This window comes from Dipodomys merriami, unplaced genomic scaffold, assembly GCF_024711535.1.
Source record: "Dipodomys merriami isolate MVZ:Mamm:240054 unplaced genomic scaffold, mDipMer1.0.p SCAF_68, whole genome shotgun sequence".
NCBI lineage: Eukaryota > Metazoa > Chordata > Mammalia > Rodentia > Heteromyidae > Dipodomys > Dipodomys merriami.
Genome location: NW_027206268.1, coordinates 4,975,527 through 5,000,808, shown reverse-complemented (window position 1 = coordinate 5,000,808; position 25,282 = coordinate 4,975,527). Strand labels below are relative to the sequence as shown.

The 25,282-nt window shown below is 42.2% G+C and overlaps 1 protein-coding gene across 1 annotated transcript; it reads right to left on the bottom strand.

Annotated features, from left to right (window-relative positions):
• Window positions 1-402: 402 nt before the first annotated feature.
• Slc25a36 (solute carrier family 25 member 36) lies at window positions 403-25,008 on the bottom strand. The gene is made up of 7 exons (XM_070005523.1): window positions 24,744-25,008; window positions 20,828-20,992; window positions 18,727-18,804; window positions 16,637-16,737; window positions 8,185-8,251; window positions 5,771-6,060; window positions 403-4,526 (listed from the first exon to the last, which is right to left on the bottom strand). The coding sequence occupies exons 1-7, from the start codon at window positions 24,782-24,784 to the stop codon at window positions 4,333-4,335; spliced, it is 936 nt and encodes a 311-aa protein (XP_069861624.1). The 5' UTR covers window positions 24,785-25,008; the 3' UTR covers window positions 403-4,332.
• Window positions 25,009-25,282: the final 274 nt, after the last annotated feature.

Here is a 25,282-nt window from a genome sequence, read left to right as displayed (position 1 = left end):
ACCACTTGAGCCATAGCGCCACTTCCGGCTTTTTTCTTTTTGTTTATGTGGTGCAGAGGAATCGAACCCAGGGCCTCATGCATGCAAGGCAAGTGCTCTACCACTGAGCCACCTTCCCAGCCCCGTCCATGAGACTCTTATCTCCAATGAACCACCAGAAAACCAGAAGTGGAGCTGTGGCTCAAGTGGTAGAACACTGAAGAGCCAGGGACAGCACCCAGGACCAGAGTTCAAGCCCCACAAGCAGGGTGGGGGAAAGAAAAACATCAAACCAAAAAAATATCCGCCCAACCTCTCTTGCTGGATGGATCAATAAATTAACCTAACATCTCACTTAGCACAATGCTAGTGTGCTGCCGAAGTATCAAGAGACATTATTGGGGAAAAAAAAAATCACCGTGGTTTCATAAGCATACTTTAATTTTCTGAATTTTAACAATTCAAGTAAAAGTTTGCCAGTTAACATAAAAACAGAACAAATGCACATAATTTACAGCCATGTATATAAACACGAGAATTGCGAACCTCACATGAATGGGCAAAAATGAGCAACTCTTTCCAAGTTAACCGTCATCCGTGACGCATGACAGATGGGTCATAACTGCCTCGTTCACATACACGGGTAACACATTCAACAGGGTTGTCAACAGAGAAAGGAGAAGCCACAGAGCTTTCGGTTCCTAAAGGGGCAGCACAAAAATCGTACAGATGAACGGGAGTTTTACACAAAGGAAAGAGAGAGGTGAATGGACAGAAAGACAGTTGCGTTTTCTATCTTCAAGTCCCTTTCAATTGGAATCCCTGGGAGATACCCACACCCTTTGGAATGTTAAAGTCCTGATCAGTCTTAGAGGCAACTGGGCTGACCATGGCCAGCACAAGAGACCCTTATGGTACTAAAGGTCTGGGCAGAAGAAAAAGACAACAAGGAACAGGAATGGACAGATCTCTAGCACTTCTTACACCCTTCAGACTCAAACTGGATTTTTTCTTTTTTTTTGGGGGGGGTGTTGGTCGTGGGGCTTGAACTCCGGACCTGGATACCGTCCCTCAGCCCTTCAGCTCAAGGCAGGTACTCTACCACTTCAGGCACAGCCTCACTTCTGGTTTTCTGGTGTCACTGGAGGTAAGAGTCTCAGGGACTTTCCTGCCTGGGCTGGCTTTGAACTGTGATCCTCAGATCTCAGCCTCCTGAGTAGGATGACAGGCATGAGCCGTTGGTGCCTGGCTAAACTGGTACTTTTCATCAGTGAAATTGCCTAAAACCCAGAAGGGTAAATGTTCATTTTTCTGGAAGACCCTGTGCTGTTGGCACTGGCCCCGTGGACATGTGGTTTCAGGAGACCCCAGGCAGGGCAGCTAACCAAACATTCTAGCATGGATCCAAAGCTGCCAATTAACCTGGGTCCCATTGGGCAAGGTGGCTTCCATCAAGTTACCCAGTGAGGATCACTAAGGATGTCCAGGGGCCGTTGGGCATTTAGGGAATCGAAAGCACTGCGAGGTATCTGTCAGGTTTAGGAAATGGGTTCAGAGTCACGGGTGGCTCTATGGGTCATGCTCTTACAAATGGCCGGCCGGACTGGCGTAAGTTCAATCTGATCCGAAAACAGAATCCAGTCTGTAACAGAAATGCAATCCCATCGGGAGTGCTGACTCCCACTAAAAAAGCCCCCTCATTACCCAAGAGCAGAGAATATACAGCGCCAGATAAGCACAATGCTTCCAGAATGCGTTTTTTTTTTTTTTTTTTTAAATCTTAGAACCCATTAAAAATGTCTTCAAAAGAAGTCTTTTAGAGAGACAAACTTCACGTGTAACATCTGTATGTCACGTTCTTCTTCCACTATGGCACGAGGCAGATCGTGCGCAGGGGAAGGATGACGAAGGCAGCTTGAGTACTCCTTTGAGGTTTTGGTACAAACGGACCTCACTCCAGAATGTCTGCTCCTTCCCGCCCGTTCATGTAACTGGCTTTCAGAGGCTGAATGTCCTGCACTGCATTCCCGCTAAACACACAGATGAGGACACGTGTTCGCCCTCGAAGGACACTCAGCATGCATCTGCTACAGTGACCTTATCACTAAGTCAGTGCCTGGGTACCAGTACTCTACATTCAACCCAGATGGTACATGGGGGGCCTCGCAAGAGCATGTGGCACTGTGGAAGGCGGTGGCAATGGCACCTGCAAAGGCAAACGTCCTTGGTAGATTTAAGTTAAAAATACCTGGCTGGGGGTGGGGGGGGAGGGGAGGGGGATTCGTATGCTCTTCACAATAAATGTTGAAACAGCCACTGTCTGTGTTTCATGCCTATAATGCTAGCTACTCAGGAGGCTGAGATGTGAGAGCCGTGGTTTGAGGCCAGCCTGGGCAGTAAAGGGTGTGAGACTCTTAGCTCCACTCAACCAACAAAAAGCTGGAAGTAGAGCTGTGTGGCTCAAGTGGTAGAGCACCAGCCTTGAGCAAAAAAGCTAAGGGATGGGACAGGGCCCAGGGCCTGAGTTCAAGCCCCAGCACTGGCATAAAAAAAAAAAAATCAAAGTGGATCTTTGCCACAAAAGGTATCAATAATCACAAAGGTAACAAAACTGAATTTGCCTTTGGTCTCCAAATACATTGGAATATTCTAATTCCAAGCAAGCACCTGAAAAACCTCCAGTTATTTATTGATCACAAGGAAGTCTGGGTAGGATGTTTGGGGGCCTGAGTCCTCTCTAGTGACAGCAGAGAATCTTCCATGACACAGGCTGCCTTTTTGTGGGTGGCACTTCGGGGTACATGGAATACTTCAAGCAGCAGATGATGTCAAACAGACCTAAGACTCAAAGATTTTATGAACAGACTAATACATGACGATGTATTAAAAAAAAAAAAGCACAACAAAAACACAACAAAAAAAACCCTTAACATGATTCTTCTCAAAAAAAAAAAAAAAAAAAAAAAAAGGCCCAAGTGCATTCAGAGTCATTTTTCAGATAGTCATTGCACAAAATGTTATCACTAAAGGTACACTGAAATGAGGAGCAAAGTGGAATCACAGTTTCATACACCAGTAAAGGAACATCATAGGAAAAGTCTATCGGCACATTTTTGTAAGGTCATACATAAAACAGGTAAGAGAGTTAAAGGTGCAGTTGACCCAATGGCAAAAACTTGAAAAACTTTTATCTTGTTAGTGCATTTAGCCAAACAACTTAAATCTTTGTTATAGGCCATTGAGGCCAGAAATTAGGACAAAATAAATCTCTCGTCATTTACAGACAGGTAAGTGCATCATCTGTCGAGTCACACAACAGAGGGCTGCTCTTCTTCTTTACTCTGTCCTCAGACATTATGACTATCTTATAAAGGCAGAACCAAAAATTACCTCTTTCCCTACAAGGTCAGTATAATCTATACAGACCTGGACAGAATTCAAATTAGTGTGTGAGCAAGTAGAAAGATTTTGAAGCAGTAAAAATTTCTACTTTATGTAAATTTTACCAAGGTATGATAGATACATGACAATTCAAGTTTATGATTAGGAAATTAATGAAAAGACACTTCATTCATTCATGTACCAAAAAAAAAAAAAAAAATCAGAAGATATCAGGACACGTTCGAGTCACTGAAATGGCCGAGAAGCAGTACTTTACTGGTTTATTCAACAGTCCCAAACTATGAGCATGCGCGTTTGGTATGTCAACAACCCGAGTCCACAGTATGCCAGACGTTGAGCACCTGTTAGCTTGGAAACCAAAACACTTTAAAGCTAAAAATACACAAGGTATTCGGACACTATCTCATTGGTTGTCAAGAACAGCGACTACCTGATGTCAAACGACTGAATTTAAAATACCATGTCCGGTTCTCTCAAGAAAATGAGAAATACTGAGGCTCTATTGTTGTTAAAGCGTCAGAGAAATTAAAAGCCCGAAGTTAGACATTTATGACTGTCAACACTATCTTTGGATAGTTACAGTACAGTATGTCATCAGGGATGGCTTGGTTGAGGAGTGGAGAGATGCTCGTGGACTAAACAATACTATATTCCGAATGCCATAAACCAACAAAATACAACCGTATCTGGTGAACGTGGCAGAGAAAATGGCAATTTGCGAAAGGAGTGCTTCAAAAGGCATTTCCCGGAGGCAGCTGCGGGTCGTCTCCACATTACCGAGAGACGGAGTGACGTGGCGTGGTTACCTTGATTCCTACAACCAAACTTCCACTTAGGCAAAGCTACGTGTTCCCGAACCACTTCTCTTCCGTCCACCTCACTGGCCTCGAGATCCCGTGGTCCGCTGTGCCGTTCCGGTCTTCCCTCTTCACGGTGCGGCAGCCGGTGCCGCTATCCGTCGAGCAGGTAGACCACCAGTTCGTAGGTGGCCATCATGATGGCTGTGTTTGGAATCTGTCTGACAAGGTGAGTCGTCAGGCCACGGTACAGAGACCCATAGCCTTCTTCCTGAACGATCAAAGACAGTGTCTGAAAAAACGATTTGTATTTTGTTCCTTCTTCTCGTAGTCTTGTTCTTACAACTTCTGTGTAGGAAAGAAGTAAAACCATTTTACTTTACAGACTCCCTAATCACACAGAGTACATCTCATCTGTCAACCTATCTGCACCAATTTAACATATACCAATGTAAAACACCGTGTGGACAAAGCTAAAAACCTGTTAACACATCAGCTGCCAGCTATGAGGCCCGGTCTGGGGGTCAAGTAGGCAAAAATCCTAACATCTCAGTATCAGCCCAATCTTTCTTTCATTTTACACGGTGAGAAACTAAAATGATTAGGATACTTTAGCCAATTTGGGGCGCTGGGTAAGAATGTGGAGATTCCTATAGAAGAATGGAGGGGGTGGAGGCCTGGCTCACATTAAGTGGAGTTCAACTGCCTAGCAAGTCTGAGGCAGAGTCTGATGCCCACCCTTTCATGGTGGGAGGGGGGCAAAATAAAAATTTCCTTTTGCATGTTATGATAACAACAAAACCTCCAAACACCCTCCTCCCACCACCCTTGACTGGGTCTGCGGAAAAAGTCTACGGCAAAACAGCCTACGGTTTATCTCCAATAAACCACTAGAAAACCAGAAGTGGCGCTGTGGCTCATGTGGTAGAGGGTTAGCCTTGAGCTGAAGAGCTGAGGGACAGCACCCAGGCCCAGAGTTCAAGCCCCATGGCCGACAAAAAAAAAAAAAAAAAAAAAAAAGACGACGACAGAAATGGAAGGTTATAGTATATAAAGCAAACCAAAGCCGGGCGCTGGTGGCTCACGCCTGTAATCCTAGCTACTCAGGAGGCTGAGATCTGAGGATCGCGGTTCAAAGCCAGCCCGGGCAGGAGAGACCATGAGACTCCTATCTCCAATAAACCACCAGAAAACCGGAAGTGGCGCTGTAGCTCAAGTGGTAGAGCGCTCACCTTGAGCTGAAGAGCTGAGGGACAGCGCCCAGGCCCAGAGTTCAAGCCCCATGGCCAACCAAAAAAAAAAGCAAACCAAAATGCTTCAAAACCCAACATGTCACAGATAAATTCCTGATTTGTTTAGCTATTAGTAAACTATGTTAATAGCTTCAAATCTAAAGACAGAAACTACTATGTATGTGCATTTGTCAACATTAAGCAGTGTAAAATAGCTTCCAGTTTCAGCTTCATACTGATCGGACCTTGTGCAAGTCACCTACTTCCTACATCGAAACTAATGGTATTCTGGCACGCTGGGGTCACAAGAGCACAAGTGCTCTGGAAGCGGAATCCACTCCCGAACGCGGCCGTTCTCACCATGTGGGTATGCGATGGTTGTGGCACAAGTTTTGGAGGTGGCAGCAGCCAGCATCATTCTCACGAAGTCTGAAGCTTCTTTCACAGACTCTTCATCGCTCTCCATCATGGACGCGGTCTTACATTCCAGTAGCTTCTGCTTTATACTTTCATAAATAACAAAGTGGATAACAGTCTCTGATATGCCCGCGTACGAGGCAGACATGCCCCTGTAAAATCCTTTGAGTCCATCTGTCTGATATACTTTACGAACACATTCGAAAGCACCCATTCGCTTTTCCCCTCGGTTCCTGAAAGACCACAAGAGGAAAAATGTTAGTGACGTTGTATACTACAGGTTCTTTAATAGATGAAATTTGCAGAAAGAATATGTCTCGTGAGTGAGTTACCTTTTAACTCATGAAGTGAAATCAGTTTTGTAAGTCATCTTTTAGATTTCCTCCTTTTGTCCCCAATTTGTGAAATTAGATGGTTATCAGGTGAATAGCTTAAAACACACTAGTATTGATTTCCTGGATTGGGGTTCAGGTAAGATGAATAACCAATAAATTCCTTTCTGAACTCTACTTTGAGTGCAATTCAAGATACAATGCAAACAAGTTCAAAGACAATCCCTTACACTGCTATCACTTCCAGTTCTTACTAGGTGGCATTTCCTTTGCATTTAATAAAAACAATGGTGGAAATGCTATAATACTCTTCAGACAAGAAGAGTAATTAACTTCTGTGCACCTTATGGTTTTTCCCCCCAACTCCATCAGGTCCTCCTCAAAAACTAATGGGGGGCCGGGCGCTGGTGGCTCACGCCTGTAATCCTAGCTACTCAGAAGGCTGAGATCTGAGGATCGCGGCTCAAAGCCAGCCCGGGCAGGAGAGACCGTGAGACTCCTATCTCCAATAAAACCACCAGAAAAACGGAAGTGGCGCTGTAGCTCAAGTGGTAGAGCGCTCGCCTTGAGCTGAAGAGCTAAGGGACAACGCCCAGGCCCAGAGTTCAAGCCCCACGACCGACAAAAAAAAAAAAAAAAAAAACTAATGGGGGGAGTAACGTCACAGGATCACTCACAGGCAGTGACAAATGAGAAGCCTCACAGAGTGAATGAGCCCAGGCGGTTCTGTTATGTCAATGCTCTCTCACTGCCTGCCTGCCTGCCCCCTCGGTGAGCAGCCACTCTCATAGATACAAAGTCTATGATATGCACTTATTTTAGTGGACTGACCAGCTGTAATAAGATTCTGTCACTAGAGATCCTTTCTCACTAGAAAGCTAAACATTTTTTTTTTTTTAGTCAGTCGTGGGCTTGAACTCTGGGCCTGGGCGCTGTCCCTCAGCTCTTCAGCTTAAGGCCAGCACTCTACCTCTTGAGCCACAGCACCACTTCCACTTTTCTAGTGGTTTATTGGAGATCAGAGTCTTAGACTTTTCTGCCCGGGCTGGCTTTGAACAATGATCCTTAGCTCTCAGCCTCCTGAGTAGCTAGGTTTACAGGTGTGAGCCATGTGCCCAGTCGTATTGAACAATTTTAAGCCACATATTTCCTGGATTTGCTGTACAGCAATCCTGTAGGATCCTGAAACATCATTTTGGTCATTTTATGATACTGTAACATGGTTCAACCCGCAGGGTAAGTCTTGGTCTCATTCCGAAGGTCCTTCAGTTCAGATTCTCAGGTTCTCTTGTTTACATTGAATGCTTTCTCTGATTAAAATGGGCTCAGTATTGGCTCACGCCTGTAATCCTAGCTACTCAGGAGGCTGAGATTTGAGGATCGCGTCTTATCTCCAATAAACCACCAGAAAACTGGAAGTGGTGCTGTAGCTCAAGTGGTAGAGTGCTCACCTTAAGATGAACAACTGAGGGACAGCATTCAGGCTCCCAGCCCCCCCCCCAAAAAAAAGGGCTCAGTAACCACTCCATCTATACTCCATTAAGGTTGGCCCCAAAGACTCCTAATCTATCTCTAGTACATAGTAGTATGTGCTCACTACAGCCTAGTGGAATGAATGAACATTACTATTTATAACTGAGATTGGTAGGGACAGATGAGGTCTATACATATTTGAGTGTTTTCTTGCAGACCGGGGCTCTCTCTACACATAAGATCACTGAATTTGAACAATCATCCTCAAAGATTTCACTCTATACTAGCTGACAATGTGGCTTAGTCAGCTGCTCAGAGATCAATGGTAAGCACCTGTACAGGCAAAGTGTCACTTTCTGGGCAAAAGATAAAACTAAACAAAAAAATACATATACATAGTATATTCTTCTCTTCTGATGGCAGACCCAAGTTTCAAAATAAAGCAAAACAAGGGTGAAAAAAAAATTCAGCAGCAAATAAAGGGAAGAATATGAGATGCTTGTGTTGGAGTTACGGGAAAGATGATCCAATCAACTTTAAGATTTAACATACCTTGCATCGAGCTGTAACCGAGTTTTTACTAGCCAGATGGGGTTGGTTGCAGTGATCGCAGTAAAACCTAAACAAACACGTTTAAAAATGAATTCCAGAAAACACGAAGAACATGCTACTAAGGTTCTTTAAATCTTTAAATTAGTTTCTATATTAAAGAAAATATACATTTAAACTATTATATTTTACTTTTATTTAGAAAATGCATATATCCATGAACATCTATCTTTACCTCCAATCTAAATAACTTTCAATTTCTAACCTTAACCAAGTGATTCTTTTAAGAGCAAAAAAATCTCATGGTACATAAAGTACAATTCTAACCTGTACAAAGTATCCCTGTAGGGTATTCTTGACTCTCTACACTGAATTTAGAACCCACTTCTCTAGACAACATGCAGAAAATCCATGGGTTCTAGGCTAAAAAAAAGCATGTGTTCTCTGACGGCTCTTTGGGGGTGCATCACCCACCACTGCATTCAAAAGGAGTTCTACATAAACAGCAGTGTTAACTAACGTCTTCATCTGTGAAATGGAGCAGACTGTGTGCGGCCTCAGGGATGTTTTCTCTTGTAAACATAATGGCGTCACAGAAGTAAGGCTTCTATTAGGGTTCCAGAGGAGACATCTACTCTTTGTCCACGTGAAGAACACACAGGACGATTCAAAAGTTCAAAACGTTACTCTCGGGAACTTCCTTTGCTCTTCTACAGGCATGAAAGAAAGTCGGGGCAGGAGGCAGCTCTAATTTCTCTAACATCACCGCTGCCAAGGGTGGTCCCTCAAGATAGCTCAATTCAGGTAGTCAATTAAGGTCTTGGAGTAGATGTTTCTGGGTTCATGCCTATCTTACTTGCCATTTTCCTAGTTTTGGGGAAAAGGGCAGCAAACAATGTGTGGTCTTAGTGGTGGGAACTTAGTGTGCTTCATCTACACGAAGCAGGGTTTTCATACTTTGCTTTTACATTTAGATCTGCCACACAAACCACAGAGTACTTACATCAGAGCTACTTTTTTTTTCAACTGACCTTTAAATTCAGTGAAAACATAGAGCTAAACGTCTAAGGATCTTGTTTGGGTTTTTAACTGTATTTTTTTTTGTCTTTTCTTTTTTGGTACTGGGGATCGAACCCAGGACGTTGCACTTGCTAGGCAAGCGCTTTGCCACTGAGCTACATCCCAGCCCATGTCTAAGGATCTTAACTTTTACTACTTTCTATCGAATACTAATAGGTCAATCACATTGTTTTTTTGAAAGGTAAACTGCAGTCAGCACACTTAAAAGTATTTTCAGATCAAAATCGCTGTGATGTACTTGGAAATAATTTGCTTTTTAAATCCGCACATAGTGTGAAACCAATCGTAAAACTTTCTTGGCTTCAAAATGGCTTACATCTACATAGGCAAAATGATTTTTTTTTGTCAGTCATGGGGCTTGAACTCTGGGCCTGGGCGCTGTCCCTGAGCTCTTCAGCTCAAGGCTAACCCTCTACCACATGAGCCACAGCGCCACTTCTGGTTTTCTAGTGGTTTATTGGAGATAAGAGTTTCATGGACTTTTCTGCCCAGGCTGGCTTTGAACTGTGATCCTCAGATCTCAGCCTCCTGAATAGCTAGGATGACAGGTGTGAGCCACCGGTGTCTGGCAGGCAAAATGATTTTAATAAAATTGTTTTCAAAGCCAAATCTGATCTCACAAGGTTTGTGTCCCTTGTATGATATCTGATAATTAGCTAAGCCTAATTTTACTCCCTTTTGATAGAGAAATTGCCTTGTGTTACAGAAAGGGATACACTAATAAAACCTATTTAGAGAGCAAGATAAATGGGAAATTTTAGTTTAATAACTCCTGTAATAAATTTGTAAAGATTATAAAATTTCCATTTCTCAAGTGTTTTTCTTTTTTTTTTTTTTTTGGTCGGTCATGGGGCTTGAACTCTGGGCCTGAGCGCTGTCCCTCAGCTCTTCAGCTCAAGGCGAGCGCTCTACCACTTGAGCTACAAAGCCACTTCCGGTTTTCTGGTGGTTTATTGGAGATAAGAGTCTCACGGTCTCTCCTGCCCGGGCTGGCTTTGAACCACGATCCTCAGATCTCAGCCTCCTGAGTAGCTAGGATTACAGGCGTGAGCCACCAGCGCCCGGCTTCTCAAGTGTTTTTAATACTACGTACATAAGCATATGCTAGAATGGGATTGATAATTTTGGAAGTATGAACTAATACTAAAATAACAAAGTTTGGATGTTTAACAGAATTGTCAGGGAAAAGTTTTTTTTTTTTTTTCTTCTTCAGTAAGAGGTTCTTTTCAAGAACAGTCTTGGTCAAAGGAAAGAAAAGCAAAATCGAAACAATGACTAGTTTAAATATCTGTCTTACGTGGCCTAGAGTATTGAAAACAAAGTTATACTTTTTTTTCCTAGATACTCAAATTTTATCTTAAGGAAACAGATGTAGTCAATCCCCAATTTAATGATTTTTTCATTTGGTGCTGGGTACCAAACACAGGGGCGTTACAAATGCCACGGAAATGCTGGACCACTTATTTAGCTAAATGTGTCTATGGTAAGACAGACAGGGGACAAAAAAAAACAAAAACAAAACCCTAAGTGGCATAAAGCCAATAAAATATTCTGCATTTTCTCAATGATTCTTATCATTCTGTATAAATTTTAAATTAGGAAAATTAATTTGCTTCTTACTAAACCTTAGAAAACAAAGCAACCTTATATCCAACTTAAAAAAAAAAAGCTTATCTAAGGAAAAACTCTTATTTTACTTCATTTGAAAAGATCGAGATGAAAATTTTGAAAATTATTTTTTAAAATAAAATGTCTTCTATAAAATACTTAGTATCCAAGTTTCTGCCCATGATACTCTTCAAAGTCATAAAATCCCTCTATCTTAGGCAGAGAGAAACCAAACAAATATTATTACTAGGAACAAACAATTTAAATTAGTATCTGTGCTATTAATAAATATTTTGGGATGTAAACAACAGGTATTCTCACTTCACTAAAACTCATTTCCAGGGACAACATGCCACAGATTGCATTAAAATTTAGCTAAGTGAGAGCTGGGAAGGTGGCTTAGTGATAGAGTGCTTGCCTAGCACGCATGAAGCCCTGGGCTCTACTCCTCAGTACCACATAGACAGGAAAAGCCAAAGTGGCGCTGTGGCTCACGTGACAAGAGCACTAGCCTTGAGCCTGGGGCACAAAGAGGTGCAGGGACAGTGCCCAGGCTCTGAGTTCAAGCTCCAGAACTGGCAAAAATAAATAAATAAAATAGCAAAGTGAGAAAATATTATGTTTATTATTAGTAATTTGTGCTTACTCTGCTTTGGCTTAACTCTCCCCCAAATTAGAATGACTTAATACAGACACTAGTGTATCAGTGTATTAGGGTAGATAAAGAATCTATTCTTAATCTATGGCTTTTTTAGCTATCAATCCTTTATGAGTTAGAATTCTGTTCAGTTCTATGGTATCGCTTTCTCTTATACTTTAATAACCTAAGCAGACATTCTAGGCTAAATCTAGAAAAACACAACTTATTTATTCTGGAAATGAAATGGAACACCCCTCCCGCAAATCTACCTAAACCTGGAATTACTATGTCTAAGACACATTGAGATACTGACAATGGTGCGCCTGAAGTTTGGAAATCGCTTATTACTTCTTGCTTTGCCTTTTAGCTTTATGATGTATTTTGTTAATATTCTAATTTATATTAATATTTAGAACACTTAAAATGTTAAGACAAGTTGAAAACTACACAAGGGATAATTTCTAAGTTAAGAGGGACGAGCGTTCCAAAGTGAGTTAAAGCGAGGTGCCCTTACAGCCATACTGTTAGAAGTTATTGTTAGTGTGTCAGAGAGCTTAAATTTTTATTTTAAATGTAGTTTTTCTTCATACAAAACTCCACTTAATAGTATAAACCATTTAAGAACCAGATAAATATCACCCACAGGACTTGCCAAAAATGTCTATCTTATTAAGGGAATGATACCTGTAGTACTGCACTTTCGGCATTTTATTTCAATTAGCTTCTGTAAGAACAAAACCCTCCTTCCTGAGAGGTAAGTATTGAAACTGTTTCCAAAGTAATTAAAACTACAACAGCTACCAAAACTACAATAGCTACTAAGACTCTGTAGGTTATATCCTGTATTTATTTAGAAAGGAGTGATATTAAGATTGGTATTTTCTACAAAGAGTAGAAAGCTAGGTATCAACTGACAAGAATGGAAAGCTGTATTAGACTTTTAGATGTTACGCTGAGCAACAGAGCTATTGTAAAAATCGGAGGATGCTGTGATACCATTTACAACTATGCAAATGTACTGCTTATCAGATTCTTTGGAGGTCAAGGCTGTTATGGCCAAACTGAAGACCCCAGGCTCACAGGATGACTGAAAAGCACCCCATTCTTCCTTCTAGAAGGATCATAAAGGGATCAGAATTAAAACACTCAATAACGCACATTACAAATTCAGGAAATAAATTCATTTCCCGCCTTCTACTCATGCCACAGTTTATAAAATCCCAGGGTGTGTTTCTTATACTAGAGGCTGCAAGAGATGCTCAGATCAGTACTCACGAGGTTTAAGTTAGTCCATATTTCTACAGGAAGTGACCTGCGGATGGGGAGCATGAGATGACACGATCTCACTCTTTTCTCGGGAGAAATGTACAGTAAATGCCTAAAATAGACACAGGCTTTTCTGTATCATAACAACAAGCAGTGACCTCATCAGAAACATGTGTACAAATTGAATCCCATTGGAAGGATCTGAGAAATATCTGTGAGATCTAACTTTATTTTATTTTTTTTTTGAAATTTTCAAGTTAAAAAGAAAAAGAAAGGAATATCAGAATGGGCCATTAAAAATTATTTTTAATGTGCCAAGAATCGAAAATCTCACCATCTGCTGCAGTTTCAGAGTCCGAATACTTACCTGAAAGGAGACCAGTTTTGTCTTACAAGAAAAAAAATGCTAACCTTGTCAAGGGGGCTCTAAAATAATTTATGGAATTACCATATCCCATTTTCCTGTCATAATTATCTACTATGTTTAAAGAGTTAAAAGAACATTGTAGTCTATCAGGAAAAACACATTTTCTTTTTAACCGTCAGTCTGTTTGATACAAATTTTAAAAGCCCCCAAAAATATCCGAGTCTGGAAGTATTCATGTTTAAATAAAAGATAATAAGCATGTGTTGCTACAAAAGTACCTTTAACTTTTTGCATTCTAGTCAGTAATATTGCACATCCATACTTAGGGTCTATTTAGGATTATTTTGAACTTAATTTCTTGTGTTCTACAAAACAGAAAATAGGAAGAATGTTTACAAATAAACACACAAAGAAGCTGCCCAACCACCCATCTGGCTGAATAGACTGCCAGGACAGATAAAATATTGTTAAAAAGTTTTAAATAGGCAAGATAAAAATTTGTATTTTAGTAAACACTTAGCCCTTAATAATGAACTAAAAGTCAAATACAAAAATCTTGAAACACGTATGCTATAAAATAAAATGCACTAAGTTATTTATGAGAACATAAAAGCTTACATTATTTATAAATTAAAAATGGACCACTAACTTCACAAATACATATTAAAAAAATCCAAATCCACTTCCCTCCATTACTTCTATACCACTATGTATAAAAATGTTTGCACATGCCAGAGAAAAACTTAAAACTGGGAATTACCTTATAGAAACACAATACAACTTCTGGCACATATATATGTATATATACACACATCTGTGCCTAAGTGTACATAAAGGGATACTCAATTCATTTAAATGAAACAGACACAAAATAAGGCATCCTCAACAACTAGTCAGCCGGAAGGGAACATCCATTGTAAGGGAAAAAAAGGTAGGTAAAATACCGAAGACCTACTTGAACTGTCCTTACTGATCTGAGAGGTCCTTGCGATAAACATTATGCACACACTACCCTTATCTAACCCTTATGAGAGGGTGCTGGTTGGTACAGCAAAAATGCTGAAGCAATATTGCCAGCTGCTTAAGTTAAATATACTTTTTTATACTAAAGCGACAAGGTTAGCATTTTTTCCCCTTGAATAACCAGTTAAAAATGATTTTTCATAGGATCATCTCAAAGCACCTAATTACCCCCCCCCCACGCCATTCATATTTAGTCCCGTGGTCATGTATAACTGCCATGCTAAGTGTTAATGCTCATGAATAGTGCAAGGAAGCTGTGAAAGCACAATTCTCAGAACAATGCGACTGCAAACAAACCAAGGAAACATCTCCAAGTTACAGTTAAGTGTACAGCGCAATCATCTGTGAACAAACAGAAGAACAATTCAAGATGCATGGAACCATGTTGTGAAACAGTATCGATGCATACATAAAAACTGAGCTGACATTTGTATACATTTGGGCAAAGAAGTAAAAAGTGACAATTTACTGAATTCCTTTGCAGTGTGATACAAATAAGAGTAGTATAGTCTTATTCTAAAGAAATAAGATGTTCCAAAAAGAATTAAAGTATTCTGAAACTCTAATATACAGTAATTTTTTTAACGTAAAAAGACCAGTAATATGCTTTCTTAATGTTGGTTCTTTCAAAGGAAGCAACATCAGTATTTCTTTATAATTTTCTGGGATCAACAACCAAAATGTAGTAAGACCTAGTGCTGTGGTTATGTGGTTATGGGTCTGTTCCCTGTCCACTTTCCCAGTTTCCCCATTTCACTCTCTGGGGATCGCCTATAATAAACTTCTGTTTTGACAGATGGTCTCTACCTCTAAATGAATCAATTTTCAAAATCCAAATCACTCCACAGAAAAGGTAACATAAATTACCTAACTTGCTCAAGAGTTCCTTATTGGAAAGTGAGAATTCTCACCATTTTGACTTTAAATGTTGTTCCTTCTGGCTTCAAAACTTCAGTCGGTCAGTCAACAATCGCTAAATAAAGCCTTGAGGGCTGGGAAGGTGGCTCAGTGGTAGAGCGCTTGCCTTGCATGCCTGAGGCCCTGGGTTCGATTCCTCAGCACCACATAAGCAAAAAGAAAAAAGCCGGAAGTGGCGCTGTGGCTCAAGTGGTAGAGCGCTAGCCTTGAGCTGAAGAGCTGAGGGACAGCGCCCAGGCTCAGAGTTCAGGCCCCACGACCGGACCCAAAAAAAAAAAAAAAAAAAAAAAAGCCTTGAAAACAATGTAGAAGATATATGCTAGATGTGTATGTTTATGTGAAGGTTGCCACCGCTCAGAAATGAGTATTTCCAACTTATACTTAGTTGGGGTAAATATGTGGTTCCAACAAACCCAATTTACCTCTAAACAGTAAACAGCTAACAGTTTAAGGCACTCATTACCAAACGCATAACTGATATTCAGTTTACTGATAAGCAGCCAATAAAAATGGCTCTAATTTTTCTCAGTATAACTTCAAATCTCAGAAAATGTGAATTTTCTACTGAGAACCCAAGTGCATGGTTTTTTGAGTATGCATGGCAGCAAATGATTCCAGAACCAGACCTGTCAAACAAACAGATCTCAAGTTTAGTGTAAGGTGGTGTAGAAGCATTAATTCAATGATACTGACTCATCGATGATGACAAAAGAGATCCTGGAAGTAAGTGTGTGTGTGTGTGTGTGTGTGTGTGTGTGTGTGTGTGTGTGTGTGTGTGTGTGTGTGTGTGTGTGTGTGTGTGTGTGTGTGTGTGTGTGTGTGTGTGTGTGTGTGTGTGTGTGTGTGTGTGTGTGTGTGTGTGTGTGTTACTGACTCATCGATGATGACAAAAGAGATCCTGGAAGTGTGAGTGTGTGTGTGTGTGTGTGTATGATACTGACTCATCAATGATGACAAAAGAGATCCTGGAAGTGTGTGTGTGTGTGTGTGTGTCCCCAGGGTTGACATTTCAGATACCATCTAGTCCGATTTATGTGGAATGATGTACGTATTCTTGAAAGTACACACATTATGGTTTTAGTTATCGATAATGTATCACTTACAAAAGTTTCAGCATTGGAGCACAAAATGAATACTTTACCAAGAAATGCCAGCACATTTCAGACAGAAGCCAAAATATGCAGCTAAAAGGGAAAAGGCACTAACAGAAATTGAGGAGAGAAAAGTAAATTACAGTTCCATTACAGTACGATTATGGCTGTATTCTTAATACTTAAATCACTAAATATTCATTGCATGATACAAGGCAACAGAAATATATTATCTGTATCCTATCACATAAATTCTTAATTACAAAACTGCAGATCAACAAGTTTTTACATACACCTAATCAAATCTGTTCTATTCCAATAAATATAAATTAACCATTAAAGATGCCAACAAATAAAATGTACCTCAATCACTTTAACTTTTCATTATAAACTCAACATGTTTCAGCATTAAGTATCTAGGTTTTAGAAAGTTCCTTGTTTTTTAGTATCATACATTCATACCTGCCATTGCGGCTGATATCATGTGTACTTGGGTAGAGTCGGGATCAAACACACCATTCAACTTTTCCTTGCAGTTTGAATAAGCAGCAAAGTATATTGCTCTAAAATAAAGATTTAAATTGATTTTAGTAAGTATGTTTGCTCAACTTATAAAATGTAAATTCATCTTCACAATTAAAAAAGGACCAACTGATCATAGGGCTTGAATTCAGAGCCTGGGTACTGTCCATGGGCTCTTTTTGCTCAGGTTAGCATTATAGCACTCCTTCCAGTTTTTGAGTGGTTAATTAGAGGTAAGAGTCTCAAGGGGAATTTTCTGCCTGGGCTGGCTTTGAACTGCAATCCTTCGATCTCAGCATCCTGAGTAGCTAGGATTACAAGTGTGAGCCACCAGCACCCAGCAATCTTCATAATTTTAGAATGAACTTAATAACAAGGTCTTAGCCCTTTCCATGTAATGATTTAAAAAGACATACTCAAATATGAAATTTCTAGCATCTACTTTCAAATAGTATTTTTTTCTTTCTTGTAGATTGTGGGGCTTGAACTCAGGGCTTGGGCATTGTCCTTGAGCTCTTTCACCCAAGGTTAACACTTTGAGCCACAAGTCTACTTCTGGTTATCTGACAAGTCTCAAAGAGCCAGGTGCTAGAGGCTCAGGCCTGTAATCCTAGCTACTCTGGAGGCTGAGATCTGAGGATCATGATTTAAAGCCAGCCCTGGCAGAAGTCTGTGAGACTCTTACCTCTAATAAACTACTCAGAAAAAGTCTGGAAATGGTATTGTGGCTAAGTGGTAGAGTGCTAGCCTTGAGCCAAAGAAGTTTAAGGACAGCCCCAGGCCCCAAGTTCAGGACAAAAGGTTGTACAGATATTGATGACTGGAAAATCCCATTAGTGAGTAAGGCTGTTGAAATCTATGCAATGCTAAAGTACATCTAAGCTAACTAAATAAATGCCCTATGAGAACATGTGAATCTCTAATTTGGGAAAGGAGGTAGAGCTGATGGACTGAATCCAAGTACAAGCTAAACAATCAAGATGGTGTGGTATATTCTAATCTGCACTGCACAGAAGAGTTCAGTGTTCTTTTTTTTTGCGGGGGGGGGGGGGGGGAGGGAGGGGGGGGTCCAGTCATGGGGCCTGAACTCTGGGCCTGGACACTGTCTCTCGGCTCTTCAGCTCAAGGCTAGCGCACTACCACTTGAGCCATAGCACCACTTCCGGCTTTTTTCTTTTTTGCTTATGTGGTCTGAAGAATTGAACCCAGGGCCTCATGCATGCAAGGCAAATGCTCTACCACTGAGCCACCTTCCCAGCCCGAGTTCAGTGTTCTTTTCCTTGCTTTTCTTTCTTTTTCTTTTCTTTTTTTTTTTTGTCGGTCGTGGGGCTTGAACTCTGGGCCTGGGCGCTGTCCCTCAGCTCTTCAGCTCAAGGCGAGCGCTCTACCACTTGAGCTACAGCGCCACTTCTGGTTTTCTGGTGGTTTATTGGAGATAGGAGTCTCACAGTCTCTCCTGCCCGGGCTGGCTTTGAACCGCGATCCTCAGATCTCAGCCTCCTGAGTAGCTAGGATTACAGGCGTGAGCCACCAGCGCCTGGCTTCCTTGCTTTTCTTTGTGTGTGTGTGTGTGTGTGTGTGTGTGTGTGTGTGTGTGTGTGTGTGTGTGAGAGTGAGAGAGAGAGAGAGAAAGAGAGAGAGAGAGAGAGTGTGTGTGTGTGTGTGTGTGTGTGTTAGGGACTGAATCCAGGGCTTCATGCAGTTGAGGCAAGCACATTCCCAGCCCCAATACAGTGTTTCTTAATTTACTAGCTATATCATTCTACACTTCTTTATTTTTCGCCAGTCCAAGACTGTCAAATATTTAATGCAAATATTATACCTCCTTCTTATAATTATGGAACAACTGTTCGTTTCTGATGCTACTTTCAAAACATCTGATGCCACTTCCTACCAACAAGCATTCCTTGTAAATATCTTCTGGATAGCACCTAAAACCTTAAATTTCACGGTACATAAATGAGTAAGTGCCGGTGTCTTGAAGTAAGATGAGAGTGCCATCATTTTACTTAATCTATTTTTGTTTTTACCTGGAAGGGGCCACCCCCACTAAATTGGGGCCTAATCCTCTAAACAAGGAACGAGGCCCTTCTTTTTCCAAGATCACCCTGAAAGATAAAAAAATAACATTAGATTATACAGACTTCAACCAAGACATTTGTCTGATTACCCCACTCCAATCTGTAATTCCTGCAATTTTATTGTCTTTATCGGACAATTTAGTTTCTCAACTCCTTAGTTACAAACATTAGTTCTGTTCTAGTATTAAGGTCTCCATTTTCTGGCAGAGTTGCAAATCATGAGGGACTCAGGTCATAGAAAGCAAACACTCTACCACTAAGTCACTAGGTTTTACTCCGTACTGCAGAACAGTCTGGGTACTGTAGTTATGACATCTAACCATGGTAAGGGAATGGTTCAGCAAAAAGGAGGCACCTCACATTTTTAGGGTATTATACTGTTTGCTCATTATTTCTCTCTACACTTAGTTTACTTAGAACTTATTGTACGAAGAGCTCTTTATAGCTAGGCAAAGGAAAGAGACAGGAAAGGCCCCAGCCATTGAGAAATTCCCTGTTCACTTATGGGGAACCCTGTTCTCCCCAACAAACAAACCAGAGTTATATTGAAACAAGCAATTCACCAGAGCAGAAAAAAGGACAGAGGTATGTGAAAGGCATAAAAGACTGCCCGAGAGCTAGTAATTCAATTAAGTTCTATAAGCAAAAACACCAAATCAGATAGGTCAAAAGATTCTCAAGCATCTATATACTTTAAAAAGATCATGGGGCTGGGAAGGTGACTCAGTAGTAGAGGGCTTGCCTTGCATGCATGAGGCCCTGGGTTCGATTCCTCAGCACCACATAAGCAGAAAAAAAAAAAAAAGCTGGAAGTGGTGCTATGGCTCAAGTGGTAGCGCGCTAGCCTTGAGCTGAAGAGCCGAGGGACAGCGCCCAGGCCCAGAGTTCAGGCCCCACGACCGGACCCCCCCCCCCAAAAAAAAAGATCATAAAAGTAATTAAACATAGTAGTCAATTAAAAGCCAGAGTTAGGGCTAAATTTTTCACTATGAAGCTAGTCACTTCATAGTTCAATGAACTCTGCTGATAATGGTGAATTCACTAAGCAACTTTCAGCTGTGCTGCTTTCTTATTGGGTATCATAAGGGTTAATTAAATAAATCAGTATGAATGGAGCTTTAAAAAGGGCCTAAAGAACTGAGGAATATGGAACTGAGATGAACAAACTTGTGAAAAACATGCAAAGGGAAAGCAAAACTATTGAAAAAGAAAGCAAAAAATGTATCAAGAGACCTTGTTGGTGGTAATCAATATCAAAATCAGGCTATTAAATTACATTTCCTATTATTAACTAGATAGAAGTATTTACAACTATGATATTTGAATTCACAATTGTTAACAATTTGTTTCATCTATTCATTTACTTAGGTAGTAACCAGTTTGAAAAGGCAACATGTGATGAAATCCTGTGGTGTGAGAGTAAACACACTGCAAGAGTTTATTTGCTACAAAATAAATACTATTGAACTAAGTTCAAATAGATCCAGTCCCAAGTAAGCTGATAAAACAGATACAAGTCTGAACTTGTAAACTGGTAAAACTAATAATAAAAAGTGAATCTAATAGCTTTGAAATTACAACACAAGGAAGTAAAATATAAAAGCGTATCTTTTCAAGCCATCAAAAAATGTCAAACACAGCCAGGTGTTGGTGGCTCCTACCTGTAATCCTAGCTACTCAAGAAGCTGAGATCTGAGGATCATAGCTCAAAGCCAGCTTAGGCAGGAAAGTCTGTGAGACTCTTACCCCCAAATAATCACTAGGAAACCAGAAGTTGGGCTGTGGCCCAAAGCACTAGCCTTGAGCAAAAGAGTTCAGGGATAGTGCCCAACCCGAGTCCAAGTCCCAAAACAACAAACACACACATACTGGATAATATTTAAAAATTGGGAGAATTTTTGTTTAGATTACATAAAAATTACGGTCTATCATTAGGTGTATAATACTTGTGTGAGTACTTGCAAAGAACCTTTTTAAAGGTGGCTGGCATAAACAAGCATGTGGACATCATGGAGGTAACTTCACGAAACCAAGGAGTGCTTTGCCTTACTTCAGGCAATGGAGAGGTCCGGGAGACACCACTCGGTTGACACTGGCTCCAGCCATGGTGTTCAGCTGGACTTCAGAGATATAGAGTGTCACGGCAGATGACTGCAGTCGTGTCTTCACAACTTCCAGTGGACATGTCAGGATGGCTCCCACGGTACCCCCACATCTGCAGCAGATTGGCAGTCAGTACCTATGCCTAGTGTCCTCACCTGCGCAGGCTCTTACTCAAATTCAAAACTAGTAATGATTTTAGACTTTTTTAGATTTTTTAAGTTTCCCTGATATACCATATAAATTGCTAAAGGGAATTGAAACTTCATATTACCCAGTAATAAAAAATCAGTTCGAGATTTCAAATAGTATCTGCTGGTAAGAAAATTACTGGCAAAGCTACGGTAAGACTGCATGCCCATGGATGACTTGTGTCACTAGATTATTTGACATATATCCTACCTTTCAAACTCTGATCCTTTTAAAACCCAGCCAATGTTTTTCTAAAACACTAAGACTGAAATAAATTTGCTGATGGATATAAGCATACATATTACTCCTTAGTGACTCATAGTCACTATTACTGTTGCATGTAGAACTCTATGCAAGGCAGGTAGAAAGTGAACAGTTCTGTCCTGTAAAGTCCCCAAGATGCCCAATGATTAAGGGCACCAAGTGCTCAATCTGGAGCCCCTGTGTGACATGAGGATGGTGAGAAGGTTCAATTTGAGCAAGCAGGTCCTTACTAACCTCTTACCTGCCAGCACCTTCATACTGAATTATGGAGGTTCCAGAAAATAAATACTGAATTGTCTATGAACCACTTGACTTACTGCATATTGTGTAGCAGCTCAAGTGGTCTAAGACATGGGAAAGTAAAAATCAAGGAGATAAGGTTGAAAAAAATATACTTTCAGCTGGGTGCTGGTGACCTCACGCCTATAAATCCTAGTTACTCAGGAGGCTGAGATTTGAGGACCATGGTGCAAAGCCAGCTGGGGCAGGAAAGTCCATGAGACTCTTATCTCCAATAAAGCACCAGAAAACCAGAAGTGGCACTGTGGCTAAAGTGGTAGAATGTTAGCCTTGAGCTGAAGAGACAGCACCCAGGCCAAGAGTTCAAGCCCCGCAACCGATAAAACAAAATAAAACAAAAAATACATATATATACACACACACTTTCAAGTATTCTATTTTTGCTCTTTTCTGACAAGGAAGCAAACAAGCTAATGACCAAAGAAAATAAAAATTAGTATTAACTATGTGGAAGTGTCTTACTAAATTAATTACTACACACAGTTTTCTTATTATTAAAAGACTTAAAGAGCCGGGCGCTGGTGGCTCACGCCTGTAATCCTAGCTACTCAGGAGGCTGAGATCTGAGGATCACGGTTCAAAGCCAGCCCGGGCAGGAGAGACCGTGAGACTCCTATCTCCAATAAACCACCAGAAAACCGGAAGTGGCGCTGTAGCTCAAGTGGTAGAGAGCTCGCCTTGAGCTGAAGAGCTGAGGGACAGCGCCCAGGCCCAGAGTTGAAGCCCCACGACTGACCAAAAAAAAAAAAAAAAAAAAAAAAAGACTTAAAAACAAAAATTCATCTAGTTAAAAATCTGCAATTTGTGGCTCCCATTTGAGATCATCTCTCCCTCAAATAGGGAAAACAAAAAGGAATAGCTTCATGGTAGACAAAGCCCACAGAACCACACTACACAATGTATAATTCTCTCAAAGTATTAAAAACATTTCATAGGGCTGGGAAGTTGGCTTAGTGGTAGAGTGCTTGCCTTGCATGCATTGAGGCCCTGGGTTTGATTCCTCAGCACCACATAAATAGAAAAAAGCAGGAAGTGGGCATTGTGGCTCAAGCGGTAGGGCGCTAGCCTTGAGCTGAAGAGCTGAGGGACAGCAGCTGGGCACACAGTTCAGCCCCCACAACCGACCAAAAACAAAAAACATTTCATGTTGTTTCTATCTGTATGTTCAAACATGTCATACCATTAAGAGATACAGCTAAAACTAAACTCTATTTGCATTCTCTTTTACTGTCTGCCACGCTCTGTAACTCAGCCTAACCAATAGCTTTACAAACTATTAACTCTGGCAAAAGCATAATGGGATCAAAGGGTGCCTTAAAGCAAGCACGAGTTATGCATGTGAGTGTGTTGCCCAGACTCAAGGTCCAGTACAAGTGGCTTTCAAATGTTCCGATTTAACAACAGAGCCTCCAGGCTACTAAGAAAAGCTTCCCAAGATTTTGATAAGTATATCCTTAAATAAATGAAAGTCATTTTTATCATCAGGAAAACAACTCAGGCTCTATGTTCAGAAAATTCTTGCCTAAGATTACATGCTTTCACGAAAGGGTACTCTTGGTTCTTCTAAAACAGCCCTAGGTTAACCCTCAGGACACCCGTACATGTAGTAGTGGTCCAGGAAAACAAGACTATCAAGTCAGCTCTCCTTTTCCTCTGCAGTTATTACTAAAGTAAAAAATAGATTTCTCAACTTCCAGCCTTCCCAATTGTACCAAGGAATAAATTTAGTACCTTGTGAAGAACATTTGGAAGATTACTGTCTATAAACTTTGACATACATATAAAGAAGTATCTTCAACTAGTAATGTAGCCAATGTAATTGCCTGTGCATTTCTGCAATGCTTAGACCACAGCAGAATGTTAAAACAGTCTGCAGAAATGAATTTAAATATTACGTTAAAATAGAACTGGCAGGACTTTTCAAGATTACTCACTCCTCATTTTACATGTAGGACAAGCTGCTTGATCTTAAGCGAATTCTCTTATTTTGAAGGACCCAGATGGCTACTGTCTGTCTTTTTCTAATGTTTTCTCTTAAAGTTAAAAGTGAACCTGGGTGCTGGTGGCTCACACCTGTAATGCTACCTACTCAGGAAACTGAGATCTGAGGATCAAGTCAGCTGAGAGCAGAAAAAAAAAAAAAAGAAAAAGACTCTTTATCTCCAGTGAACCAACTTTTAAGCTGGAAAAAATGGCTCAAGTGGTAGAGTGCCACAACCTTCAGCAAAAGAAAAAAAAAAAAAGCTAAGGGACAACGCCCAGGCCCTGAGTTCAAGCTCCAGTTCGGACACGTGCATGGAGAAAAAGCATTCCCCCCCCCCCAATTTGCTGTCATTTTCCAAATTAACTGGGAAGGAAGGTCATCTAACGGGGCTGTGGTTCAGCAAAATGGCTGTAGGCAAGTCTACCTTGGTAACCGAGGCACCGCCAAAACTTCAGACCCCTCGGTCCTATGCTACGCACACGGAGCCGCTGATTCCCATCAGGGTGAGTGACGGAGGAGGTCACCCCGCTTTCTACCTGACAGCAGCGAGGGTACAAAAAGAGCCTGGCTGGTTTTCCTGGAGTCAACACCGCCTCCCCCCGCCCTGCACAGCAACCCCAAACCCCTGTCCTCAAAGACCCGGCCGCTATGCCACCTCATAGCTGGGGTAAGGTGGTTTCCGATCGCCCCCCAACCTGGGGATCACCCCAGCCTTGCAAGGTGGGGGTGGAGGGACTCGGCCCCTCCGAACTCCTCGAGTTCCCGCCCCGCCTCCCCCAAGCAGTGCAGCACCGGAAAGGGCCGCCGGCGGGGCGTGTGAGCGACGTGAGGCGGCCAGGCGCCCATTTTGTCCTCGGCCTCCACAAGTTCCCGCCCTATCCTCTCCCCGTCACCCCCCATTCCCCACCCCCATCCTCCTCCCTCGGCCAGGCCACCTACGCGAGGCCCGGGGTCGCGCTCACTCTCCCGGGTCCCGCTAGGCCGCGACGTGCGGCCTGCTCCCGCCGGCCCGGGGCCCGCCTCGGCCGCCACCCCCCCTCCCCACGCCGACCTCGGCCGCCGCCCCGCCCTGGGGCGCCGTCCCGGCTGGGTCGCCCTCGCTTTCCCCTTCCCCGCCCGTACGCACCCCCCGGCAAACAGATGCACCAGCGTGTCCCTCTGGTTCATTCTCTCTCCAGCATGTCCTCCGGGCGCTGAGGCGGGACGCGGATCCAGCTGCCCGCAAAGGCCGGCGTCTTCGGTACCGGAAGGAGACGTAGGACGCCCCGAAAAACGGCCTCGGGGAGCTCGGCGGAGACGCGGCTGCAGAAAGCAACCGACGTACCCTCTTCCCCCCGCGGCGCCGCAGCCGCGCCGCCGCCCGCTCCGCCTCAGCGTTCTGCGCCGCCGAGGGAGGGGGCGTGGCCAGCCTGAGCTTTTCCTCCCTCCTCCCCTGCCATAAACAGAGACTCCCATTGGTTCCGGGGGAAGTGGCGTCACGAGGCCCCCCCCCCCCCGCACGCCTCTCTCACGTGATCGCCCAGGGAGGGTTTTTTTTTTTTTTTTTCAATGGAAGGCAGGCGGGCCCAGCGCGTGCCGACGCGAGGGGAGGGGGCGGGGACCGGAAGTTCGTCGTCGCGTCCTCGCACCTAGCTCCGCGGAACCGGAAGTGCGTGCCTGTGGCGG